General features: G+C 34.5%; 1 protein-coding gene across 1 annotated transcript in view; it reads right to left on the bottom strand.

The window, feature by feature from the left end:
- Positions 1-24,753, bottom strand: part of LOC149780127 (tudor domain-containing protein 5-like) — a 222,523-nt gene extending 197,770 nt beyond the window's left edge. Inside the window, exons 1-5 of the mRNA XM_089936896.1 lie at positions 23,910-24,753; positions 21,959-22,119; positions 18,553-18,609; positions 14,915-15,074; positions 9,968-10,092 (exon numbers count right to left, since the gene is read on the bottom strand). Coding sequence (XP_089793022.1) covers positions 9,968-10,092; positions 14,915-15,074; positions 18,553-18,609; positions 21,959-22,119; positions 23,910-24,639 — 1,233 coding nt within the window. The 5' untranslated portion in view covers positions 24,640-24,753. The remainder of the gene's footprint in view (positions 1-9,967; positions 10,093-14,914; positions 15,075-18,552; positions 18,610-21,958; positions 22,120-23,909) is intronic.
- Between the last annotated feature and the right edge of the window lie 376 nt (positions 24,754-25,129).

Genomic DNA, 25,129 nt, shown 5'->3' with positions numbered 1-25,129 from the left:
TGTTAATGCTTGTTGTAATTAGAGTATTAACTAACCCATCTTTTGTAATTTTCATTGCCTGTTACATTAATAGACTAAATTAACACTTGAAAAAATGTACACTACTTGTTCTGGCGACACCTTTTGAAAATTGGCGACAAAATATTGAGGTTGGCGATTTTTTTGGCGACAGCTTTTTAAAAGCCAGGACCATCTCTGAGTAGTCCAAATGAGGAATGAATGAATGCATCATGCAACAGTAGTCCAAATGAGGAATGAATGAATGAATCATGCAGCAGTAGTCCAAATGAGGACTGAATGAATCATGCAACAGTAGTCCAAATGAGAAATGAATGAATACATTATGCAACAGTAGTCCAAATGAGGAATGAATGCATCACGCAGCAGTAGTCCAAATGTGGAATGAATGAATGCATCATGCAACAGTAGTCCAAATGAGGAATGAATGAATGCATCATGCAACAGTAGTCCAAATGAGGATTGAATGAGTGCATCATGCAGCAGTAGTCCAAATGAGGAATGAATGAATGCATCATGCAGCAGTAGTCCAAATGAGGAATGAATGCATCATGCAGCAGTAGCCCAAATGAGGAATGAATGAATGCATCATGCAGCAGTAGTCCAAATGTGGAATGAATGAATGCATCATGCAGCAGTAGTCCAAATGAGGAATGAATGAATGCATCATGCAACAGTAGTCCAAATGAGGAATGAATGAATGAATCATGCAGCAGTAGTCCAAATGAGGACTGAATGAATCATGCAACAGTAGTCCAAATGAGAAATGAATGAATACATTATGCAACAGTAGTCCAAATGAGGAATGAATGCATCACGCAGCAGTAGTCCAAATGTGGAATGAATGAATGCATCATGCAACAGTAGTCCAAATGAGGAATGAATGAATGCATCATGCAACAGTAGTCCAAATGAGGATTGAATGAGTGCATCATGCAGCAGTAGTCCAAATGAGGAATGAATGAATGCATCATGCAGCAGTAGTCCAAATGAGGAATGAATGCATCATGCAGCAGTAGCCCAAATGAGGAATGAATGAATGCATCATGCAGCAGTAGTCCAAATGTGGAATGAATGAATGCATCATGCAGCAGTAGTCCAAATGAGGAATGAATGAATGCATCATGCAACAGTAGTCCAAATGAGGAATGAATGAATGCATCATGCAACAGTAGTCCAAATGAGGAATGAATGAGTGCATCATGCAACAGTAGTCCAAATGAGGAATGAATGCATCATGCAGCAGTAGTCCAAATGAGGATTGAATGAATCATGCAACAGTAGTCCAAATGAGGAATGAGTGCATCATGCAACAGTAGTCCAAATGAGGAATGAATGAATGCATCATGCAACAGTAGTCCAAATGAGGAATGAATGAATGAATCACGCAGCAGTAGTCCAAATGAGGACTGAATGAATGCATTATGCAACAGTAGTCCAAATGAGGATTGAATGAATGCATCATGCAGCAGTAGTCCAAATGAGGACTGAATGAATGCATCATGCAACAGTAGTCCAAATGAGGAATGAATGAATGCATTATGCAACAGTAGTCCAAATGAGGATTCAATGAATGCATCATGCAGCAGTAGTCCAAATGAGGATTTAATGAATGCATCATGCAGCAGTAGTCCAAATGAGGAATGAGTGCATCATGCAACTGTAGTCAGGGATTGTCCTGGGCTTCGCCAATGTCACAAATTGCAATTTTTTTCCTTATTGGAGACAAAAATATCCCATCTGGCGATATCCCATCTGGCGATATTTTTGGCGACAGACTTTTTGGTTATTTAATTTGTACATACAATCATGGATTTGGACTGGATAAATTAAAAGGGAGAATGAAAGGAAGCCACAAACTTGACTAAGCAATGCATTGGAATCGATCTGTTACACAAACGATCCTTTGTTCGTATTGACAACCCCACCTTTACAGTGCATTGTTACATCATAATCTGCTTATGCTGACATCTGGGCTGAGTACTGTATGCTGTGTTACAGTCAATCATGCTACCGAACTATACCTACAACTGACCGACTTCTGAAGACGCGAATAGAACAGATACAATTAATTGAATGGCTAATCCTTCTGTTGTTGTTTTTTTTTTTTACATATACCAGTACAATAGTTTTGTTGAACCTTCATAGAAAACTGATAACCTTTGAAGTACCGACTACTGCGTATAAATACAAAGCAAATGGAAAAAATCTCAATCACAGTTATATCTGTCGCCAGTACAGCATTTTACTCATTGATCTTTTCCTTTTGCCATCAATTCCATGTTACGGCTGCAGAGACTTAAACTCCGCAACAAGAAATAGCAAAAAAAAACAGTTTTGCATAATTAATAATAATTATTTATTTCTCAAAATACAGGAGTGAAAGAATCCCCAAATTGGGTGTGAATTTATGCTTATATATACGGTCCAATATTGCCAGGTCTTGACTCGTGTAAGTTTCATTTGTGGGAATGGAGATCCTATTTTGCTTGTCGAGAAAATTTATACAGCATTCAGTGATCATTCTTGGGATTTTGGAAGCAATGCCCTACAAGCTTTGTGAAGCTAGCCATAAGGGGGGGGGGGGGGGGGGGCTGCTGATAGACTACTGGTGTCACCTGTCAGCACTGTAGACTGTGAACATGGATTCAGTAAGATGAACCTCATAAAAAATGACATCAGAAATAAACTCTGCATCTCATCTCTCGAGAATTTAATGAGAATCAGCATGTACAGATGTGAAAAATTAGACTTTGAAACTGCATTCAACAAGTGGGCAGCCCTAAAATTGCGACGGATAATCATGTAACACTTTGTAACATTTTGTTAATGCTTGTTGTAATTAGAGTATTAACTAACCCATCTTTTGTAATTTTCATTGCCTGTTACATTAATAGACTAAATTAACACTTGAAAAAATGTACACTACTTGTTCTGGCGACACCTTTTGAAAATTGGCGACAAAATATTGAGGTTGGCGATTTTTTGGCGACAGCTTTTTAAAAGCCAGGACCATCTCTGAGTAGTCCAAATGAGGAATGAATGAATGCATCATGCAACAGTAGTCCAAATGAGGAATGAATGAATGAATCATGCAGCAGTAGTCCAAATGAGGACTGAATGAATCATGCAACAGTAGTCCAAATGAGAAATGAATGAATACATTATGCAACAGTAGTCCAAATGAGGAATGAATGCATCACGCAGCAGTAGTCCAAATGTGGAATGAATGAATGCATCATGCAACAGTAGTCCAAATGAGGAATGAATGAATGAATCATGCAGCAGTAGTCCAAATGAGGACTGAATGAATCATGCAACAGTAGTCCAAATAAGGAATGAATGAATGCATTATGCAACAGTAGTCCAAATGAGGATTTAATGAGTGCATCATGCAGTAGTCCAAATGAGGAATGAATGAATGCATCATGCAACAGTAGTCCAAATGAGGAATGAATGAATGAATCATGCAGCAGTAGTCCAAATGAGGACTGAATGAATCATGCAACAGTAGTCCAAATGAGGAATGAATTAATGCATTGTGCAACAGTAGTCCAAATGAGGAATGAATGAATGCATCATGCAGCAGTAGTCCAAATGTGGAATGAATGAATGCATCATGCAGCAGTAGTCCAAATGAGGAATGAATGAATGCATCATGCAACAGTAGTCCAAATGAGGAATGAATGAATCATGCAGCAGTAGTCCAAATGAGGATTGAATGAATGCAAGTTAAATAATTATTGACAGTTGAGTGGTAGGTAACTTTTGATCCTCTATAAAGGATAAATTCTTGAGTTTATTAATTCTCCATTGTCCATCACAAGCAACCATTCATATGTGAGTTTATTTTGGCACAGACTGACATAAGTGGTTTCATCTAAATCCAGGTTAGGTTAGGTAATTCAATGGTACTTTGAAGAGTAACCATGGAGATGCCTGGAAATGTCTTTCAAACAGTCTATGATATGGCTGGAAGAATAGATATTGGTCTGGAATTATCTGGATTTGACTTTGAACCCTTTTAATAAACAGGCATAATCTTATTTGCTGAGTAATGCTTTGATTAATGAAATAGGTAAGAGACGGAGCACTATGGTTTATGATTTTTTTTACTTCATTTGCTGAGTAATGCTTTGATTAATTAAAAAGGTAAGAGACGGAGCACTATGGTTTATAATTTTTTTTACTTCATTTGCTGAGTAATGCTTTGATTAATTAAATAGGTAAGAGACGGAGCAGTATGGTTTATGATTTTTTTACTTCATTTGCTGAGTAATGCTTTGATTAATTAAAAAGGTAAGAGACAGAGCACTACGGTTTATGATTTTTTTTACTTCATTTGCTGCTTCTACACATGGAACAATGAATTGTATATTTTCAGAACTTTTGACTGAATAAAATGTTCTAACTTTTACTTTTTGCATGAGTGCTTGATATATTTGAAGTTATATTTGCTACATTAATGAAGTGCTCATTCAATCTTTAAACAACATCATGCATCAGTTACTACCTAATCATTTACGAACTGATTTGGGTTTGTACTGTTTCTATTTGGAGTAAATCAGAATTTTCCACATTCTATGTGAACTTTATGTATTTTTAACAGATACAAGATACAAATTTCTTTTGGCAAATAGATTCACAAAAGTACATCTTTACACCCTTGTTATGCCAATTATTAACATTATAAAAATCAGTCTCTATTCTGTCTGGTTTCATTGATTTCGGTCCTCTGCCATGCAGGTTTTTCAGGGTGTTATACTCTTTAGTTTTAAAGGAGAATGTTGATCCAAAACAAAGCTCATAATAAAGTACCCTATTTCAAGTGTTTCAGTGGGTTCATCTACATTTCCTAAACAGAAGAGGTTGGAGTTTACTAAATCAAACAAAAAGTTATCATCACTGAATTTCTGAAACATCAATTGCAGATAACCTTATGCTATGCATCAAATTTATCCTTACTTTTTACTTTGCATTTGATACAAATTGGACAGTGGCCACTTACTGATAAATAAGAGACCTGTACTTAATAATATTCTCTGATTTATTACTATAAACATGACCAATGAGTGTATTACATGCTTCAGTGACTCTTGTAGGTAACAAGCAGATATAAACCCAAATATTCAATCATGCTTAGCCAACTTGCATTCTTATACCTGACTAGTCAATGTCCCATATAACAATAATGTCTATAACATTATCTACAGCCAACTTGCATTCTTATACCTGACTAGTCAATGTCCCATATCGCAGTTATGTCTATAACATTATATACCACCAACTTGCATTCTTATACCTGACTAGTCAATGTCCCATATCACAATAATGTCTATAACATCATATACCACCAACCTGCATTCTTATACCTGACTAGTCAATGTCCCATATCACAACAATGTCTATAACATTATCTACAGACAACAGCATTCTTATACCTGACTAGTCAATGTCCCATATCACAGTAATGTCTATAACATTATCTACAGCCAACTTGCGTTCTTATACCTGACTAGTCAATGTCCCATATCACAGTAATGTCTATAACATTATCTACAGCTACCTCAAGTTCAGTTTCAAACTTTTCTATCCAAGAGACATGTGAACCAGGTGGCCTGTAGACATAACACGCCAGGATTGACTTTGATGAGGCCTGCTGACATAACACACCAGGTTTGACTTTGATGAGGCCTGTATACATAACACACCAGGTCTGACTTTGATGAGGCCTGTAGGCATAACATATCCCAGGTTTTACTTTGATGAGGCCTGTAGACATAACATATCAGGATTGACTTGATGAGACCTGTATACATAAAACACCAGGATTGATTCTGATGAGACCTGTATACATAACACACCAGGATTGACTTTGAAGAGGCCTGTACACATAAAAAACAGGATTGACTTTGATGAAGCCCATAGACATAATAAACCAGGATTGACTTTGATGAGACCTGTATAAATAACACACCAGGGCTGACTCTGATGAGGCCTGTATACATAAAAAACTAGGATTGACGTTGATGAAGCCCATATACATAACAAACCAGGATTGACTTGATGAGGCCTGTAAACATAAAAAACCAGGAATGACTTTGATGAAGCCCACAGACATAACAAACCAAGATTGACTTTGATGAGACCTATAAACATAAAAAACAGTTCTGACGTGATAAAGCCATAGACATAACAAACCAGGATTGACTCTGATGAGGCCTGCATATATAAAAAACAAGGATTGACACTGATGAAGCCCACAGACATAACAAACCAGGATTGACTTTGATGAGACCTTTATACATAACACACCAGGATTGACTTTGATGAGGCCTGAATATATAAAAAACCAGGAATGACATTGATGAAGCCCACATACATAACAAACCAGGATTGACTTTGATGAGACCTGTATACATAACAAACCAGGATGACTTTGATGAGGCCTGTCGACATAAAATATCAGGATTGACTTTGATGAAGATTGTTGACATAACATACCAGGATTAACATTGATGAGGCCTGTCGACATAACATACCAGGATTGACTCTGATGAGGCCTGTTGACATAACATACCAGGATTGTCTTTGATGAGGCCTGTCGACATAACATACCAGGATTGACAAGTATCATGCAAGACTGATTTTATATCCAGATTTTCTTAATCTGAGTGATTTTAAGGTCTTTTTTTCATTCACTGGAAACCTGACCATTTATATATATAAATTATCCAAACCCCACCCCCATCCAAGAGCAACAGTTTCTCTTATGTCTGTTCTTTCAATTCCAGATATCCTTCTATACAAAAATTATTATTTGTAGATATATGGTATAACATGTTTTAGACAGGTCTAATACTTGGACTGTTCTATTTTGATTCAATATCAGCTTTACTGTATCATGCTTTGGCAAGGTGTGTCTAATATTAGACACCCAATTCTACTGGTGTATTACACCAAGTGCAAGCCATCTACAAAGTTTGATCAAGAAACTTACTCTAGAAAAACAGTTATTTTGCAATTACCCCTTTTCATTGATCCCCTGTTATCCTGTCCTTTGACTTTTTCTCCTAAAATCAACAGGCTTCTTTCATATGTTAAGTGCAAACTCTCCATAAAAGTTGGCCAAGTTATCTGCTCTAAAACTAGATTTATTATGCGAAAAACTAACAGCTTTCTTTCTTACCCAACATGCATGTTATTCACCAACTTCAGTGAAGAAACATAGCTGATCAATGAAAGTATTTTGCACAAATCAATTTTCTTCATTCAGTCACAGTGATCTTGATCTTTGCACAAAATTTGGTCCCTGTCTGTCAATTAGAACTTATGTTATTGACCAGAAACCATTTTCCTTCTTTCAGTCACAATAACAACTGCCTTATTCTTTACCCCATATTCAAGACATCCACAAAATTTGGTAACTGTACAGGGTAGATGACTCCAGTTGTTGTGCTGACACCCTTTTCTTCTGTCTGTCCATTCTGTCGCAAACTCAATATGCTGCTTCCTTACCCTAAGTACAAGCCATCCACAAAAGATGGAACATAAACTGTTGCTCTAGAAGGGAGTGATGCTTTGGTATGAAATTAAATTGATAACAGGAACCATGTACCACCTTATGGCAGGTAATAAAAACTATGCAATTTTTTAAAAATATTCCATGCCCTATTGTTTTCCAGTCTGTTACAAAATATTCATTGTACACCAACAAGTTTTCTAGCCAATTAGAACCCAAACAAAATTTAACATCACATTCCTATCATGATATTGTGCTCTAAGCACTCAATTAGACAGTTCTGATTCAACTTGCCCTAAATTGGCCTACATGTCATTTCAACAAGCCACAATTCTGATTCAACTTGCCCTAAATGGGCCTGTATGTCATTTCAACAAGCCACATTTTTTATTCAACTTGCCCAAAATGAACCTGTATGGCATTTCAACAAGCCACATTTTTGATTCAACTTGCCCTAACTGGGCTGGTATGTCATTTCTACAAGCCACATCTCTAATTCAACCTGCCCTAACTGGGCATATATGTCATTTCTACAAGCCATATCTCTGATTCAACATGCCCTAAATGGGCATGTATGGCATTTCTACAAGCCACATTTTGATTCAACATGCCCTAACTGGGCATATATGTCATTTCTACAGGCCATGTCTATGATTCAAAATGCCCTAACTGGGCATCTGTCATTTCTACAAGCCATGTCTATGATTCAACATGCCCTAACTGGGCCTGTATGTCAGTTCCTCATGCCATTTTTTATTCAACATGCCAGAAAAGGGCCACAGTATATCAGTTCTAAAAGCAACTTTCTTTGATTCAACATACCCTAAATATGCCAGTATATCAGTTCTAAAAGCAACTTTTATGAGGAACAAACCCCATGGAAAAAGTACTTATCAAACTACCTGCAACTGGAAAATGGACATGCCTAAAAAGGTAATCTTAATATGTATGACCTGAATTACATTTAGATCCCTAAAGAACATGTGTACTCACTTATAAATTAATGCAAAATGCAAACAATGTAGACCCTGATCTACCACTGCATAATGTGCTGGAAGAGCAATGTTTGTTTGTTCTATTGATTACTCCTAACCAACTACATAGAGCCTGATCTGCTGGGACATGAAGCAATGGCAGATCTGGGTCTGTGCAGTTTAAAGTTTAACTCAACTTAAAAGTGAGAGTAGTAATCTCGTATCTGCTGTGACACCATGACATCAGTACACATTCTCATGCCTGGTGTGACACCATGAGATCAGTACACACTCTTATACCTGGTCTGACACCATACCATCAGTACACATTCTCATCCTGGTGTGACACCATAACATCAGCACACATTCTCATGCCTGGTGTGACACCATGAGATCAGTACACTCTTATACCTGGTCTGACACCATACCATCAGTACACATTCTCATCCTGGTGTGACACCATAACATCAGCACACATTCTCATGCCTGGTGTGACACCATGAGATCAGTACACACTCTCATGCTTGGTGTGACACCATGACATCAGCACACATTCTCATGCCTGGTGTGACACCATGAGATCAGTACACACTCTCATACCTGGTGTGACACCATGACATCAACACACATTCTCATGCCTGGTGTGACACCATAAGATCAGTACACACTCTCATGCTTGGTGTGACACCATGACATCAGCACACATTCTCATGCCTGGTGTGACACCATGAGATCAGTACACACTCTCATACCTGGTGTGACACCATGACATCAGCACACATTCTCATGCCTGCTGTGACACCATGAGATCAGTACACACTCTCATACCTGGTGTGGCAACATGACATCAGCACACATTCTCATATCTGGTGTGACACCATGAGATCAGTACACACTTGAAATACCTAGTGTGGAACCATGACATCAGCACACATTCTCATGCCTGGTGTGACACCATGACATCAGTACACATTCTCATACTGTTGTGAAACCATGACTTCAGTACACACTTGTAAGAACTGCCATGACACAATGGCTTCAGTAAACACTCTCTTACCTGGACTGACACCACAACATCAGTATACACTTGAAATTCCTGGTTTTACACCATGAGATCAGTACACACTAATACCTGGTATGGCAAAATGTACACACTCTCATATCTGGTGATACCATGACATCAGTACACACACTTATACATGGTTTGACACCATGTGAACAGCACACATTCTCATATATGGTGTGACACCATGACATCAGTGCACACTTTCATACCTTGTCTGACACCATGACATCAGTAAAACTCTCATAACTGGTATGGTACTTTGACGTCAGTACACATCTGTAATATCTGGTGTGGCACCATAACATCAGTACACACACTAATATCTGGTGTGACACCATATCATAAAATACATTATTGAAATATAAATTACATCATGTCCTAAATTACCTGGAACAGGCTTGGAAAATCCTCCACCATTATTCCTGTTGGGTAACAATACAAAAGTCTCTGTATGACCTCTTTAAGCTCCTCATCTACTCTCTTCTGGCTCGGGTGACTTTTTATGGAGGTCCCTGAAGTGAAAAATATATCATTATCAGTTTATTTTACAGTGGGTATTCTAGCAGTGGGGATTTTGTTTGCAATTTAGTGCTGTCCAAATATGAGACAAGAAAAAAATGTATCACCTGAAATATTATAACCTTTATAAAAGCAAATGCAAATATAACTTGGCAAAATTTTAAATAAATGTCTTTCTAGACAAAATCACTTTATTTTATACCCACTAAAAACCCAACATACAGTATAGATCATTCACATGGTACAGATCACCATACAGTATACATCATTCACACGGTATAAACTGCCAAACAGTATAAATCATTCACACATTACAGATCTCCACACAGTAATGTTCACCACATGGTACAGATCACCACACAGTATACATCATTCACACGGTATAAACTGCCAAACAGTATAAATCATTCACACATTACGGATCTCCACACAGTAATGTTCACCACATGGTACAGATCACCACACAGTATACATCATTCACACGGTATAAACTGCCAAACAGTATAAATCATTCACACATTACAGATCTCCACACAGTAATGTTCACCACATGGTACAGATCACCACACAGTATACATCATTCACACATTATTGATCTCCACACGGTATAAATCATTCACACTCTATAAACTGCCAAACAGTATAGATCAATCTTATGTTACAGATCTCCACACAGAATAGATCACAATACAATATGGATCATTCACACATTACAGATCTCCACAAACTATAGATCATTCACGTTACAGATCTCCACATGGTATAGATCACCATACAGTATGGATTATTCACATATTACAGATCACCGTACAGTATACATCATTTACATGTTATAGATCACCACTTGGTATAGATAGATCACCACACAGTACAGATCATTCACATGTTATTGATCACCATAGAGTATACATCATTGACAATTATGACTTCAATGCTAGAAAAAAAGCAAATATTTGATGTACAAATAAAGGCTACAATGCAAGAACAAAGAAAATATTTGATGTAAATCTTATGTCTACAATTTTCAAACACTAGCATTGTGGTGAAATGTTTAACCATGAAACACAATGCAGTCGTTTTCAATTAATAAATGTGATTAAAAATTATCATTCACAAATTATGTACTGACTTTATTTTTAGGTGTTTACCTGGAGCAAAAAATACTGAAACCAAATGGCAATATCATGCTTAAAACCAACTGACAATTAAATTTCACACTTAAAACCAACTACAACCCGTGCTGTCACTAACTACCGGTTGTAGTGACTATCAATTGGTAAAGTCATTAAACACTGGTTTTAGTGATTATTTCTCTGCAAAGTCAGTAAAGGTTTTAGTGATTATTTATTGGCAAAGTCACTAAACAGGTTTTGACATTCTCTCTTGGCAAAGTCATTAATCCCAGGTTTTAGAGATTATTTCTTGGCAAAGTCATTAATCCCAGGTTTTAGAAATTATTTCTTGGCAAAGTCATTAATCCTAGGTTTTAGAGATTATTTCTTGGCAAAGTCATTTATCCTAGGTTTTAGAGACTATCTCTTGGCAAAGTCACTAAATTATAATTGAAATGATTAAATGTAGTTTAAGTAATACACAGTGCATCCTTATCTGGACCCTTGCTGGGCCCCTCTTTGTCTACATTAGGTTCTCTAATATAACTAGCTTTGTGTAGAGGCAGATGTCAGGGCTGTGTGCCTCACTTGTCGGTTCACACTTGTGTTGATCAATGCACTATTCCACTTCTGTACTTAGTGAAATTCATCATACAATTTTGAAACATTTCCGAGACGTTGTTGCTGTAAATGCCAGTCATTCATTTTCACATCCTATGCTACATTGTCGTTTCCGCTGTATCACCTATCAGTAAACATGTGAATTCCTAACTGGTTATCAAATATGTACGTCTAATATTGAAACTTCATAGGTACACCAGGATTACTATCCAGTTCAAAACCTAGTTCATGCGTTTTCCACATCATTGCATTCTCATCTTTATTTATCCTTACCTTTCCTTAAATTGGGGGCCTTTGTTACAGTCACACTGTTCCATGGTCACAGGGCTCCCTTCACTTCATTTGGGCCATTGCCAAGTTTCATGCATTCACAATTTTGCTTGTGAACCCCAATTTGTGTCAGTAATTAAATGTACTCAACTATTATGCCCATATAAGAATAACAACCATATAGAGTCTGCAATGTACAGAATGTTCACCGGAATGACACTAAATCCCCTGGGCTCAAGCTCTTCACAAAGGCTCTCCCAAAGAAAGCAAAATGTGTAACATCCCTGTATTATAATGTGTAGCATTCCTCTAGTATTTGTATTATTTCTATATTAAAATATGTATCATCCCTATATCATAATGTACATTATTCCAATATTATAATGTGTATTTTTCCTATATTATAATGTGTATTTTTCCTATATTATAATGTGTATTTTTCCTATATTGTGTGTTACAATGTGTACTATTCCACTAGTATTTGTATTATTTCTATATCATAATGTGTATTATTCCTATATTATAATATGTATTTTTCCTATATTATGTGTATTTTTCCTATATTATAATGTGTATTTTTCCTATATTGTGTGTTATGTGTAATATTACACTAATATTTGTATTATTTCTATATTAAAATGTGTATCATCTCTATATTAAAATGTGTATTATCCCTATATTATAATGTGTATTATTTCAATATTATAATGTGTATTTTTCCTATATTATAATGTGTAATATCCCTATATTATAATGTGTATTATCCCTATATTAAAATGTGTATCATCCCTATATTATAATGTGTATTATCCCTATATTATAATGTGTATTATCCCAATATTATAATGTGTAATATCCCTATATTATGTGTATTATCCCTATATTATAATGTGTATTATCCCTATATTATAATGTGTAATATCCCTATATGTGAATTATCCCCATATTATAATGTGTATTATCCCTATATTATAATGTGTAATATCCCAATATTATAATGTGTATTATCCATATATTATAATGTGATTATCCCAATATCATAATGTGTATTATCCCTATATTATAATGTGTATTATCCCAATATCATAATGTGTATTATCCCTCTATTATATTGACGTGTATTATTCCAATATTATAATGTGTATTATCCCTATATTATAATGTGTATTATCCCAATATCATAATGTGTATTATCCCTATATCATAATGTGTATTATCCCAATATCATAATGTGTATTATCCATCTATTATATTAATGTGTAGTATCCCAATATTATAATGTGCATTATCCCTATATTATGTGTATCATTCCTATATTAAAATATGTATTTTTCCTATATTATGAAGTGTATTTTTCCTATATTGTGTATTATTCCTATATTATAATGTGTATTTTTCCTATATTATAATGTGTATTATTCATATATTATAATGTGCATTATTCATATATTATAATGTGTATCATTCATATATTATAATATGTATTATTCATATATTATAATATGTATTATTCATATATTATAATGTGTATCTTTCATATATTATAATGTGCATTATTCATATATTATAATGTGCATTATTCATATATTATAATGTGTATCTTTCATATATTATAACTTGTATTATTCATATATTATAATGTATATTATTCATATATTATAATGTGCATTATTCATATATTATAATGTGTATTATTCATATATTATAATGTGTATTATTCATATATTATAATGTGCATTATTCATATATTATAATGTGCATTATTCATATATTATGTGTATTATTCATATATTATAATAAGTATTATTCATATATTATAATGTATATTATTCATATATTATAATGTGCATTATTCATATATTATAATGTGTATCATTCATATATTATAATAAGTATTATTCATATATTATATTGTGTATTATTCATATATTATATTGTGTATTATTCATATAAATTATAATGTGTATTATTCATGTATTATATTGTGTATTATTCATATATTATACTGTTTATCAAGGCTATAGTATAATGTGCATTATTCATATATTATAATGTGTATCATTCATATATTATAATATGTATTATTCATATATAATGTGTATTATTCATATATTATGTGTATCATTCATATATTATAATGTGCATTATTCATATATTATAATGTGTATTATTCATATATTATAATGTGTATTATTCATACATTATATTGTGTATTATTCATACATTATAATGTGCATTATTCATATATTATAATGTGCATTATTCATATATTATAATGTGTATTATTCATATATTATAATGTGTATTATTCATACATTATATTGTGTATTAAAGCTAAAGTAAAATGTGTATTTTCCCTATATTACAATGTATATTATTCCTATTTTATGATGAGAATTATTCCTATATTTTAATATTATATATTATGCTCATATTACAATGTATATTATCTCAATATTTTATTGCATATAATCCCAATTTAAAATAAAATAAAGAGTTCATTCCTCGAGTCAGAACAGCTCTGTCTTCAACTTACAGCGATTCCGTGTATCATTCCCCATGATGTAGCCGTATCTCATCTCCACGATTATTGGTGACATCTTTGTTAGAGAGCTTGAATTCTCTCTCTCTCTCTCTCTCTCTCTCTCTCTCTCTCTCTCTCTCTCTCTATATATATATATATATATATATATATATACACACATATAAGGTACACTATCTTTATAATTTATTCTGTATTACCATATGCCTTTATATTATATAATATCCCAAATTAATAAATCAATTGTGAAAAAATAACAAACTAAAGCACCTTTGGTTTCTTTTGGCATTGGCTTTCTTGCATCGTAAAGTTTCCAGTCCCCCTGTGGACTGGGTCGTTCAATATGAACTATGTCAGGTAGGGCTGATACAAACTCAATCACACTCAAATAGCCAAACTCATTGAAGACCAGATCCTTTTTGTATGTATCCTGCAATTAACAATATTGCATCTTTTGTAAAATATGAAATAGAGTAAAAGATTAAAGGGTCACATAGATACATCATTTAGAAAGGGTCACAAATATAATTTTTTTACAAAGGGTCACACAGACACATCATTTAGAAAGTGTCACAAAGATACAAAGATACATTTTTACAAAGGGTCATACAGATACATCATTCAGAAAGTGTCACAAAGATACATTTTTACAAAGTGGCACATAGATACATCATGTAGAAAGGGTTACATAGATACATTGTTTACAAAAGGTCACATATATATATATATATTGATGTTGCTGTAGGTTTTAATGCCATTTTTTAGCACATGGCGGCCAGTATTAATGGTGGAGGATGAACCTGGGAAAGCCCCGAAAAGAACCACTGACCCATGAGAAGCCACTGGCAAGCTTCCTCACATACCCACATTGGCCGGATCCGAGACTCGAACCCACGCAGACAGAGGTGAGATGGCAGTGAACCATAACAGAGAGCTTTTTTGACCAAAACTGGGCCCCAGATATATTGTTTACCAAGGATCACATATATACAATATTTAGAAAGGGTTGCATAGATACATTGTTTACAAAAGGTTTCACAGATACATCATTTACAAAGGGTCACAAAAATACATTTAGAAAGGATCACACAGATACAATGTTTATAAAGAGCCACATAAATACATCATTTACAAAGGGTCACATAGATACGTTATTTACAAAAGGTCACACAGATCAAGGATCAACAGCCATTTTACAGAGTGTGTCACTTTTTCCAGATAAATTACAAAATGAATGAGCACTTGCCACCAGTAAGAGAGTAACAGTTAAAATCAAGATTTTTGGCTGCCCTTCACGTGCCACACAAAATCTCTTGATGTGCCCCTTGTGATACACTTGTCAAAGGTTGCCAACCCCTGACATAGATACACTGTTTACAAAGGGTCACATAGATTGTTTAGAATGGGTCACATAGATACATTATTTAGAAAGGCTCATAGAGATACATCATTTAGACAGGATCACATAGATACATTGTTTATAAAGGATCACATAGATACATTGTTTAGACAGGATCACATAGATATAATTTTTAGAAAGGCCCACATAGATACATTGTTTAGAAAGGCTCACATAGATACATTGTTTAGACAGAATGACACAGATACATTATTTAGACAGGATCACATAGATACAATGTTTAGACAGGATCACATAGATACAATGTTTAGAAAGGCTCACACAGACACATTGTTTAGAAAGGCTCACATAGATACAATATTTAGAAAGGATCATTTCCAGGGTTTTCCAGAATGAAATTAATTTTTTCAAGGTTCACATATGAACATTAGTGTATGGAATTAAAGAACATTTCAGATTGTAGAACATGCATTTTCTAAATCTAAAGATGTTTCTCTTTCAAGACTCTCCAAAAACACTGAAGTCAGAATAGACGATCATGTACAAAACCACAAAATGTATTACACGAAACAAGTTTGATTATATTCCTATAAATTGGCATGTAAAGTCATTTCAATGTACAGAATACAAATTCTAACTTTTTTGCTGACCAGCTAAGTGGGAACAACATAATGAACAAACATTAGTTTTGTTTCCATTCAACCCTTTAATTCTAAAGAATTCTGAAGCAAATTATATTTGCATCTTATTGAAAGTAAACGTTTCCTATTACAGTATAAAAAAACAATAAACACAAATCATTAGAATCTTCTCTTGTAACAAAGCGTTTAACCCTAAATTTATCTGTGCCAATAAAATCCAAAACAAGATTTTTCAAACAACCTAATCTCCTTAAGACAATCTGGTTAAAAATCCATCATTTAAAAACATTTTCAAAAGGGTTGACTTAAATTTTGACAAAAGACCTTCAAAATTATATACTGTTGTATAAACAAGGACCGAATTTTCTGTAAAATCAACTTGTCTTCTTGTAATTCGTTAAACCAGTCCAAAAAAACTTTATTGATACAGAAGCTTGTATCGTTTAATATATAATACAAGGGACAACAATTTCTAATTTCAGCTATAAGAATCAACAATTTGGACTACAAATTTGGCTTAAAACAAATAGCAGTCTGTTTTCTAATCCGGGTTTCCTCCGAATATTCCCACCCCTTTATTCATATTTGGACATTAAGGTAGGGGTGTGGGGTCATTGAAATTGCATATCTAAAATCTGGAATTTGCCACCACCGTGCCATAACGACATATGGTAGTCACTTACCAGCAGGCCTAGAAAATTTAAATGTGTTATATCGACTGATACCTGCATGAAATCGATAGGAAAATGATTTATTTTCTCAGAAATGGCAAGTATTATAATCGCTATGCCTTTAATACGTTGACTAGACGAAACTACAGCATTGACGAAACCTGACCCAGTACACGCCATTTGCATTACTAGACACATAATTTCACAAATCTCAAACAACGACATCAGAAGTCCAACAGTCACGTGATATCAACAAAACTCCTTTTTAATTCTGTTGTACAGAAATTCAATTATATTAAATGAAAGTCAGATACTTTTTGTAAAAACCAGCAATCTGGCCTGTCTGATTTATTAAGCAGAGACCACATGTCAATGTGGTAGTCACATGATACAACAAAACTCCAGAAATTGTTCTCGAAACACATAAATATGGAAAATTTTGTGTTCTTTCGTCTTTTTATTTTTATTACAACCAGTATACGACTTTCATTTAACTTTTTTTTCATTTTTTTCTCTACAACATTTGACAAGATCAGTTATTATATTTGTGTACTCATGCGTAGCAATTCAAGCTGAGAGTATAAGGTCATATTTCATCAACGCCGTGGTTTTATCTTGTCTTTCAGCAGATTAAAGACATCATGATTTTAATACTCACAATTTCTGGAAAATAAGTACTTTTCATATCAATTTCATGCACGTATCACTCGATCTAACAATGTTTAAAGTTTGCTAAGCCATCTGGTAAGCGACTACACTTTGCTATGACCATGTTGGCCTCTTGTGATGCTAGACTGGTTTTCATATACCTTCCATTTAAGGAAAGATACAGATATCGAGCTGACTTTGAAAATAAAAGTCTACTAGACAAATGTAATCCACTGAGCATTGGAGTTGACTCAGCATATATGTTTATTGCAAGCACCCAAATGATCCATACTGCACCCTCCAAATATTCTGGTTAGAACTTGATACATTTAACTCGCAATCAGTTTAGTTATGGCTCAATCATCAATATTTGTGAATCTGAGTGACTTTTCATGGTCAGGAAAAAAATTATCATTTCTCCTGACTTTTACCCGGTAGTGTGGGAACCCTGAAGTAGGTTGTTACTCCAAGCCATACTTTGTAAAGTGAAAAGAAAGTTGTTACTCCATACCATACCTTGTAAAGTGAAAAGAAGGTTGCTACTCCATACATTGTAAAGTGCAAGAAGGTTGTTACCCCATGCCATACCTTGTAAAGTGCAAGAAGGTTGTTACTCCAAATTCCATCTGGTGATTTCTCCAGTAGCTGTAGGAAGAAAGAACGTCATATAGATTTTCCAAACAATTCACCATACATATAATCAAAATTACCTGAAGCCAATGAACTATCTTGTTACCCTGTTTGCTCATTTACAATACACATGCGATGGTAAACTGTACTGTTACCCTGACTTCATGTACAATACACATCTAATGGAATAATGTATTGTTACCCTGTCTGTTCATGTACAATACACATCCGATGGTAAACTGTATTGTTACCCTGTCAGGTCATGCACAATAAACATCCGATGGTAAACTGTATTGTTACCCTGTCTGGTCATGTACAATATACATCCGATGGAAAACTGTATTGTTACCCTGTCTGGTCATGTACAATACACATCCAATGGTTAACCATATTGTTACCCTGTCAGATCATGTACAATATACATCCCATGGTAAACTACATAACAAAAATGGCATGAAGCCTCATGTAAACATCTCAGACTCTATTTAGCTGAATAAAGCAACTAGTATTAAAAGATAAATCAACCCACACCGTCTTGAACATGAAATCTCAGTTCATTTACAATACACATCCGATGGTAAACTGTATTGTTACCCTGACTTCATGTACAATACACATCCAATGGTAAAGTGTATTGTTACCCTGCCTGTTCATGTACAATACCCATCCGATGATAAACTGTATTGTTACCCTGACTGGTCATGTACAATATACATCCTATGGTAAAATGTACTGTTACCCTGTCTGGTCATGTACAATACATATCCAATGGTAAAGTGTATTCTTACCCTGTCTGGTCATATACAATACACATCCAATGGTAAAGTGTATTGTTACCCTGTCTGCTCATGTACAATACACATCCAATGGTAAAGTGTATTGTTACCCTGACTGTTTATGTACAATATACATCCAATGGTAAACCGTATTGTTACCCTGTCTGGTCATGTACACTACACATACGATGGTAAACTGTATTGTTACCCTGTCAGGTCATGCACAATACACATCCGATGGTAAACTGTATTGTTACCCTGTCTGGTCATGTACAATATACATCCGATGGAAAACTGTATTGTTACCCTGTCTGGTCATGTACAATACACATCCAATGGTTAACCATATTGTTACCCTGTCAGGTCATGTACAATATACATCCCATGGTAAACTACATAGCAAAAATGGCATTAAGCCTCATGTGAACATCTCAGACTCTATTTAGCTGAATAAAGCAACTAGTATTAAAAGATATGTCAACCCACACCGTCTTGAACATGAAATCTCAGTTCATGCTAGTATTTCCCAAGTAGACATCAATTATGCCCTAAAATAACAGTGAAATATGGTTATCTAGAGTACAAGAAACTTGCCCTAAACAAATACTGTAATATGAATTGTCTAGGGTACCACAAACCTGCCCTAAAAGAATACTGTAATATGAATTATCTAGGGTACAATAAACTTGCCCTACAAGAATACTGTAATACGAATGATCTAGGGTACCATAAACATGCCCTAAACGAATACTGTAATATGGATTATCTAGGGTACCATAAACTTGTCCTAGAAGAATACTGAAATTTGAATTATCTAGGGTACCAGAAACTTGCCCTAAAAGAACAATGAAATATGAATTATCTAGAGTACCATAAACTTGTCCTAAAAGAACAGAAATATGAATTATTTAAAGTACCATAAATCTGCCCTAAAAGAATAATGAAATATGAATTATCTATGGTACCATAAACTTGCCCTAAACGAATACTGTAATATGAATTATCTATGGAATTTTCCATTAAAAATCTGACTGCTATTCAACTTCAATAATTCAAATGTTATCAAATAGTATTTTCATTCACAAGATATATTGAAAAAAAAATTTCATCCACTTGTCCAGGAAAGAAAAGTGGTTTCAGAATTTTTTTTTCTTTCTTATACACATTTTGACTTGTCCCAAAATTCAAACACTTGCTTCTGACATATTTTTTTTGCAGTCACAGTCTGACTTATATCTCTGGAGAAATAGATCAGACTCAGTGAAATTCTTACATGTTATCCCTCCACTTTTCCTGAAATTTTTCCTTTTCAAAATCGTCATTATTACCATCCTTATGAAAATATTTTGGTAACTCATTTAATCCACACAGATAAGATTGCCTTGCTTGACAACTACTTATAAAGCAACTGTATTATGTATTGTTATTGAAATATAAAACAATTGCATTATGTATTGTCATATAACTATAAAAAATTGTATTATGTATTGTCATATAAATATAAAGCAATTGTATTATGTGTTGTCATATATATATACAAAGCAACTGTATTATGTAGTGTCATTTAAATATAAAGCAATTGTTATTATGTCTTGTCATTTAAATATAAACACTATCAGCAATCACAAAAATGTTACTCATGCAGGCATCAGCAACCAAAACATTTTTACTCATGCAGACATCAGCAACCTCAAAAAGGTTTACTCATGCAACCTCTGCAACCTCAAAAATGCTACTGATGCAGGCAACAGCAATCTAAAAAATGTTAATCATGCAACCATCAGCAACACCAATACTTACACAACCATCAGCAACCTCAAAAATGTTACTCATGGTGGCATCAGCAACCACAAAAATGTTACTTATGCAGACATCAGCAACCTCAAAAATGATGCTCATGCAGGCATCAGCAACCAAAACACTTTTACTCATGCTGACATCAGCGACCTCAAAAATGTTACTCATGCAGACATCAGCAACCTCACAAATGTTACTCATGCAGGCATCAGCAACCCCTAAAACAGTTCTGATGTAGACTTCCACAACTTTAAAATGAAAATGTTATTCATGCAGACAATAGCCATGAAAAATGTTGCTTATGCAAGCATCAGCAACCTCAGAAATGTTACTCATGCAATCATCAACAACCTCAAAAATGTTATTCATGCAATCATCAACAACCTCAAAAATGCTACCAATGCAAGCAACCGAAACCTCAAAATTGTTGTTCATACAACCGTCAGCAAACTCAAAAAAGCAACAGCAACCTCAAAAACATTACTCATGTAGGCATCAGCAACCTCAAAAATATTACTCATGCAGGCAACAGCAACCTCAAAAATGTTACACATGCAGGCATCAGCAACCTCAAAAATGTTTCTCATGCAGTAAACAGCATCAATCACAAGCACATGCACAGCAGAACCATAACACTGCCGACAACACCAATGCCTGAACCATGTTACAACACCAATGCCTGAACCATGTTACAACGCCAATGCCTGAACCATGCTACAACACCAATGCCTGAACCATGTTACCTATGTCTCATTAATCACTGGCAAGACCAAAACCAAAGAAATCAATACCTGCATCAATTCCTCTTGAACTAAATGATTTATCCCCACATCATCATCGAACTGTATGGAAATATCTGCTGCATCCATGGAACCAATACTCTTTGCCCCTTCTCCATCCATGCTGTTACTAGACCTTTCATTGCTACCTCCCGACTTCTCGCGTCGTCGACCTGAACAAAACAAGACATGGTGGACTTGTGTATTGTTATCTGAAATACTGGCTTTTTATAGACTTTATATACTGAAGGAATTTATGATTTTTGACAAGAATTAATTGTATTTGTCAAAAAGTGAGAAATTCTGGATGGTTGGGTCCAATTTTGGAGAAATTGTGTCATATGACATGTTTGTCCAGGTAGAATTCTAACTGCATTTCGTATTTCATTGGTGACACAAGTAAATGATTTGCAAGCCAAAAATCTGTCTTGGACTTCCGTTAAATTAGTCTGGCATGATCCCATTCCCAGCATATGATTTTAAGCATATTTATATCCATAAAGAGCATACATTTATAACACCTGTAAAATAGTGTTACCTACATGTGGCTTTCCGAAATGTGACAATATTGCATTTATTCACACCATGATTTGTAAGAACATCAAACACAGACCTCTTTAAACGTGTTATTTAACTTTTTTGATTGAATACCATGAAATTTATCCTTAACTTACCTTTTCATTACCTGAAATTGTTTTCTTTACAATGATAACATATATGTAACTATCACAAGAAATAAAATGTTTATAAGAAATTGAAAACATGTTGCCTACATTTATTAAACATTTTAAAAGTTACTTAGTGTTGAATGGAAGTCTTCTGCTGTAGTAACGTAGTGCTGAAAATGGTATTTTGTACTAATGCTGACAGAATCACAGGTGTGTTAAAGCCAAGTGAGAAATAATTATAGGTAACCAAGGCAATCTGTTTCCCATTCATATGTCATGCACTCCACTTTGTATACAAGGTTTACAGCTTTCAATAAAAGCATCATAAATCGATGATCTCCATATGAATATGGTTCATACATTGGGTGAAATATAAATATTTATTAATCTTTCAACAACTTGAAAATAAATTTCAACATTTCATCAGCACTAGCAAAGTTTTCGCAGGCAGATTAGTTGTTTTCTTCTCAAAAAGAACAATGGGCACTTCACTTAGAATGCAGACAAGTCCTGATCTGAAATTGGAGGGGCCCAGGCACTGTGATGTCAGATTTTTTAGCACTGTATGACCATCACTACAGGCCATATCGACACTAAACATGATCATCACTACAGGCCATATCTAAATTGATACTCTACTTGAGGCACATAACCATCCCTACAAGCAATATCTACACTGATACTGTACTTGAGGAACAATTAATTTGAGCACCTTTCTAATTTTATTACAATTTTCATTGACTGATAGAGATGACATCTCAGTGCTACCACAATGAATAGCAAAAGATTTGGGATCTATGACAATTTTTTTTCTTCAAAGTTACAGATTTTATCTATGTAATATTTAATGATTACTGAACCAATTCATGTATATAAAATTATATTGTTACTAGTATAGTTGGGCAAATGTCTTTCCAGTTCACAGTAATTCAATATTATTTTGCCATCCAGGCAATGTTTTGATTGACCAATCACATGACCTTTTACAGTATGAAAGAACAAATGGTCCTAATAACAAAAAAGGCAAAGATCTCAAAAACCATTAATAACCAAGTGGTGCGCATACTAATAACTGCTATAACTGGTAACAACCAATGTGGTGCAAGTACTAAAATAAGACATATGCTTCCCTCACCATCCAAACGAATCAATCTATCAGCCATATTGGATGTAACCATGTATATATTATTGATTAAATATTAGTAACTTCAAGATGGTAAATCATTTAATCCATTTGTATATCTTGACACTACCCATTATCATGCAGGACACACTGAATGTATGCTTGAAATTACCTCTTCCTTTGGAAGGTCTTTTAACTTTACTAACTGTTCTCTGAGGAACTGCTGCTTCTGAATTTCTAAGAGGACTGACAAGTTTTGTTGGTTCTTTCAATTTCTTATATGAATCAGCAGGCAGTACAAGCCAGTCACCTTTTTCTTCTAGAAGAAGGACTAGATCTAGCAGAGACCCAAGAAATTCTTTCATAGAATGAAATCCATATTTCTGGTAATTTATCTGCATACCAAATCGTCTTGAAAACGCTTTATCAAAATCAGTCAACTGAACACCTTGAGGAAATGAATGAAACAACTGTTTTATGTTATTTCGAATGTAGGCTGGAATAAAAGGCTTTGATGATGGTGGAGGTCGGTAAAGACTTGCCCCTCCAAACCTTTGTGGTGCCGAAGGGCCACGACCTCTACCTTTTCTTAACACTGCATATTTTTTGGTGTTGGAAATTTTTTGCTTGGATACAAGTTTTTGAATATGCATGTTAGTTTCATCTGCTATTGCTTGCAAAGTCATCATCCCATTTTTCCAAATAATCTGCACGGCATCATTTATGTCTCTAAAAAAATCCTTGAGGCAGGAGTATCCCATTTTTCTATAGGGCAGCTGTTCCCCAATAAAAGTGTGATAATCCTTTTCCAACTCTTGAACAGTAAGTGGAACAGGAGAGGAGAGAAGCAGTGCACGTACGTGCTTCTTTGCTTCGTCCCTGAGTGCACATTTATCTGTCATTGTAAAGTTATGTATATGCTAAAATAGTTGCGTCTATTCGATTAACAGGAACTGTTGGTTCTTTGCAAAAGTCTTATTAAATTCTTCACTCCACATGTAAACTCATGCTTAAAATTTTTGGTAATATCTTTAACCATAGTTTCGTATTCAGAAATGAAAGTTTGTTAGACTACTATAACCTGTGAATATGCTATTTTATTAGACAAACATATTATTACATCTTATCTGCACATATATTTTTTAAAACGGATTGGTTTCTGCTTAATATTCATTTACAAACCAAATACAAAACCAGTGTTAATAAGGCCTTATTTATATAAACTGGTTCCCTGATAGATTTATACAATCCAAGTTTAGCGCCCTCTAGCGGATAACAGGTACATATAAACCAAATATGGCCGCATATGGGGTCTTTTTCTAGAGCCATTAAACGAATAAAATTAATCAACCGCATAATTAGAAGGGAAAAAACTGTAAATGTATACTTGTT

The sequence above is a fragment of the Sinohyriopsis cumingii genome, chromosome 16 (genome assembly GCF_028554795.1).
Source record: "Sinohyriopsis cumingii isolate HCF-2022 chromosome 16, ASM2855479v2, whole genome shotgun sequence".
Classification (NCBI taxonomy): Eukaryota; Metazoa; Mollusca; class Bivalvia; order Unionida; family Unionidae; genus Sinohyriopsis; species Sinohyriopsis cumingii.
Note: the sequence above shows the minus strand (reverse complement) of the source record. Positions and strands in the feature narration are given on the sequence as shown.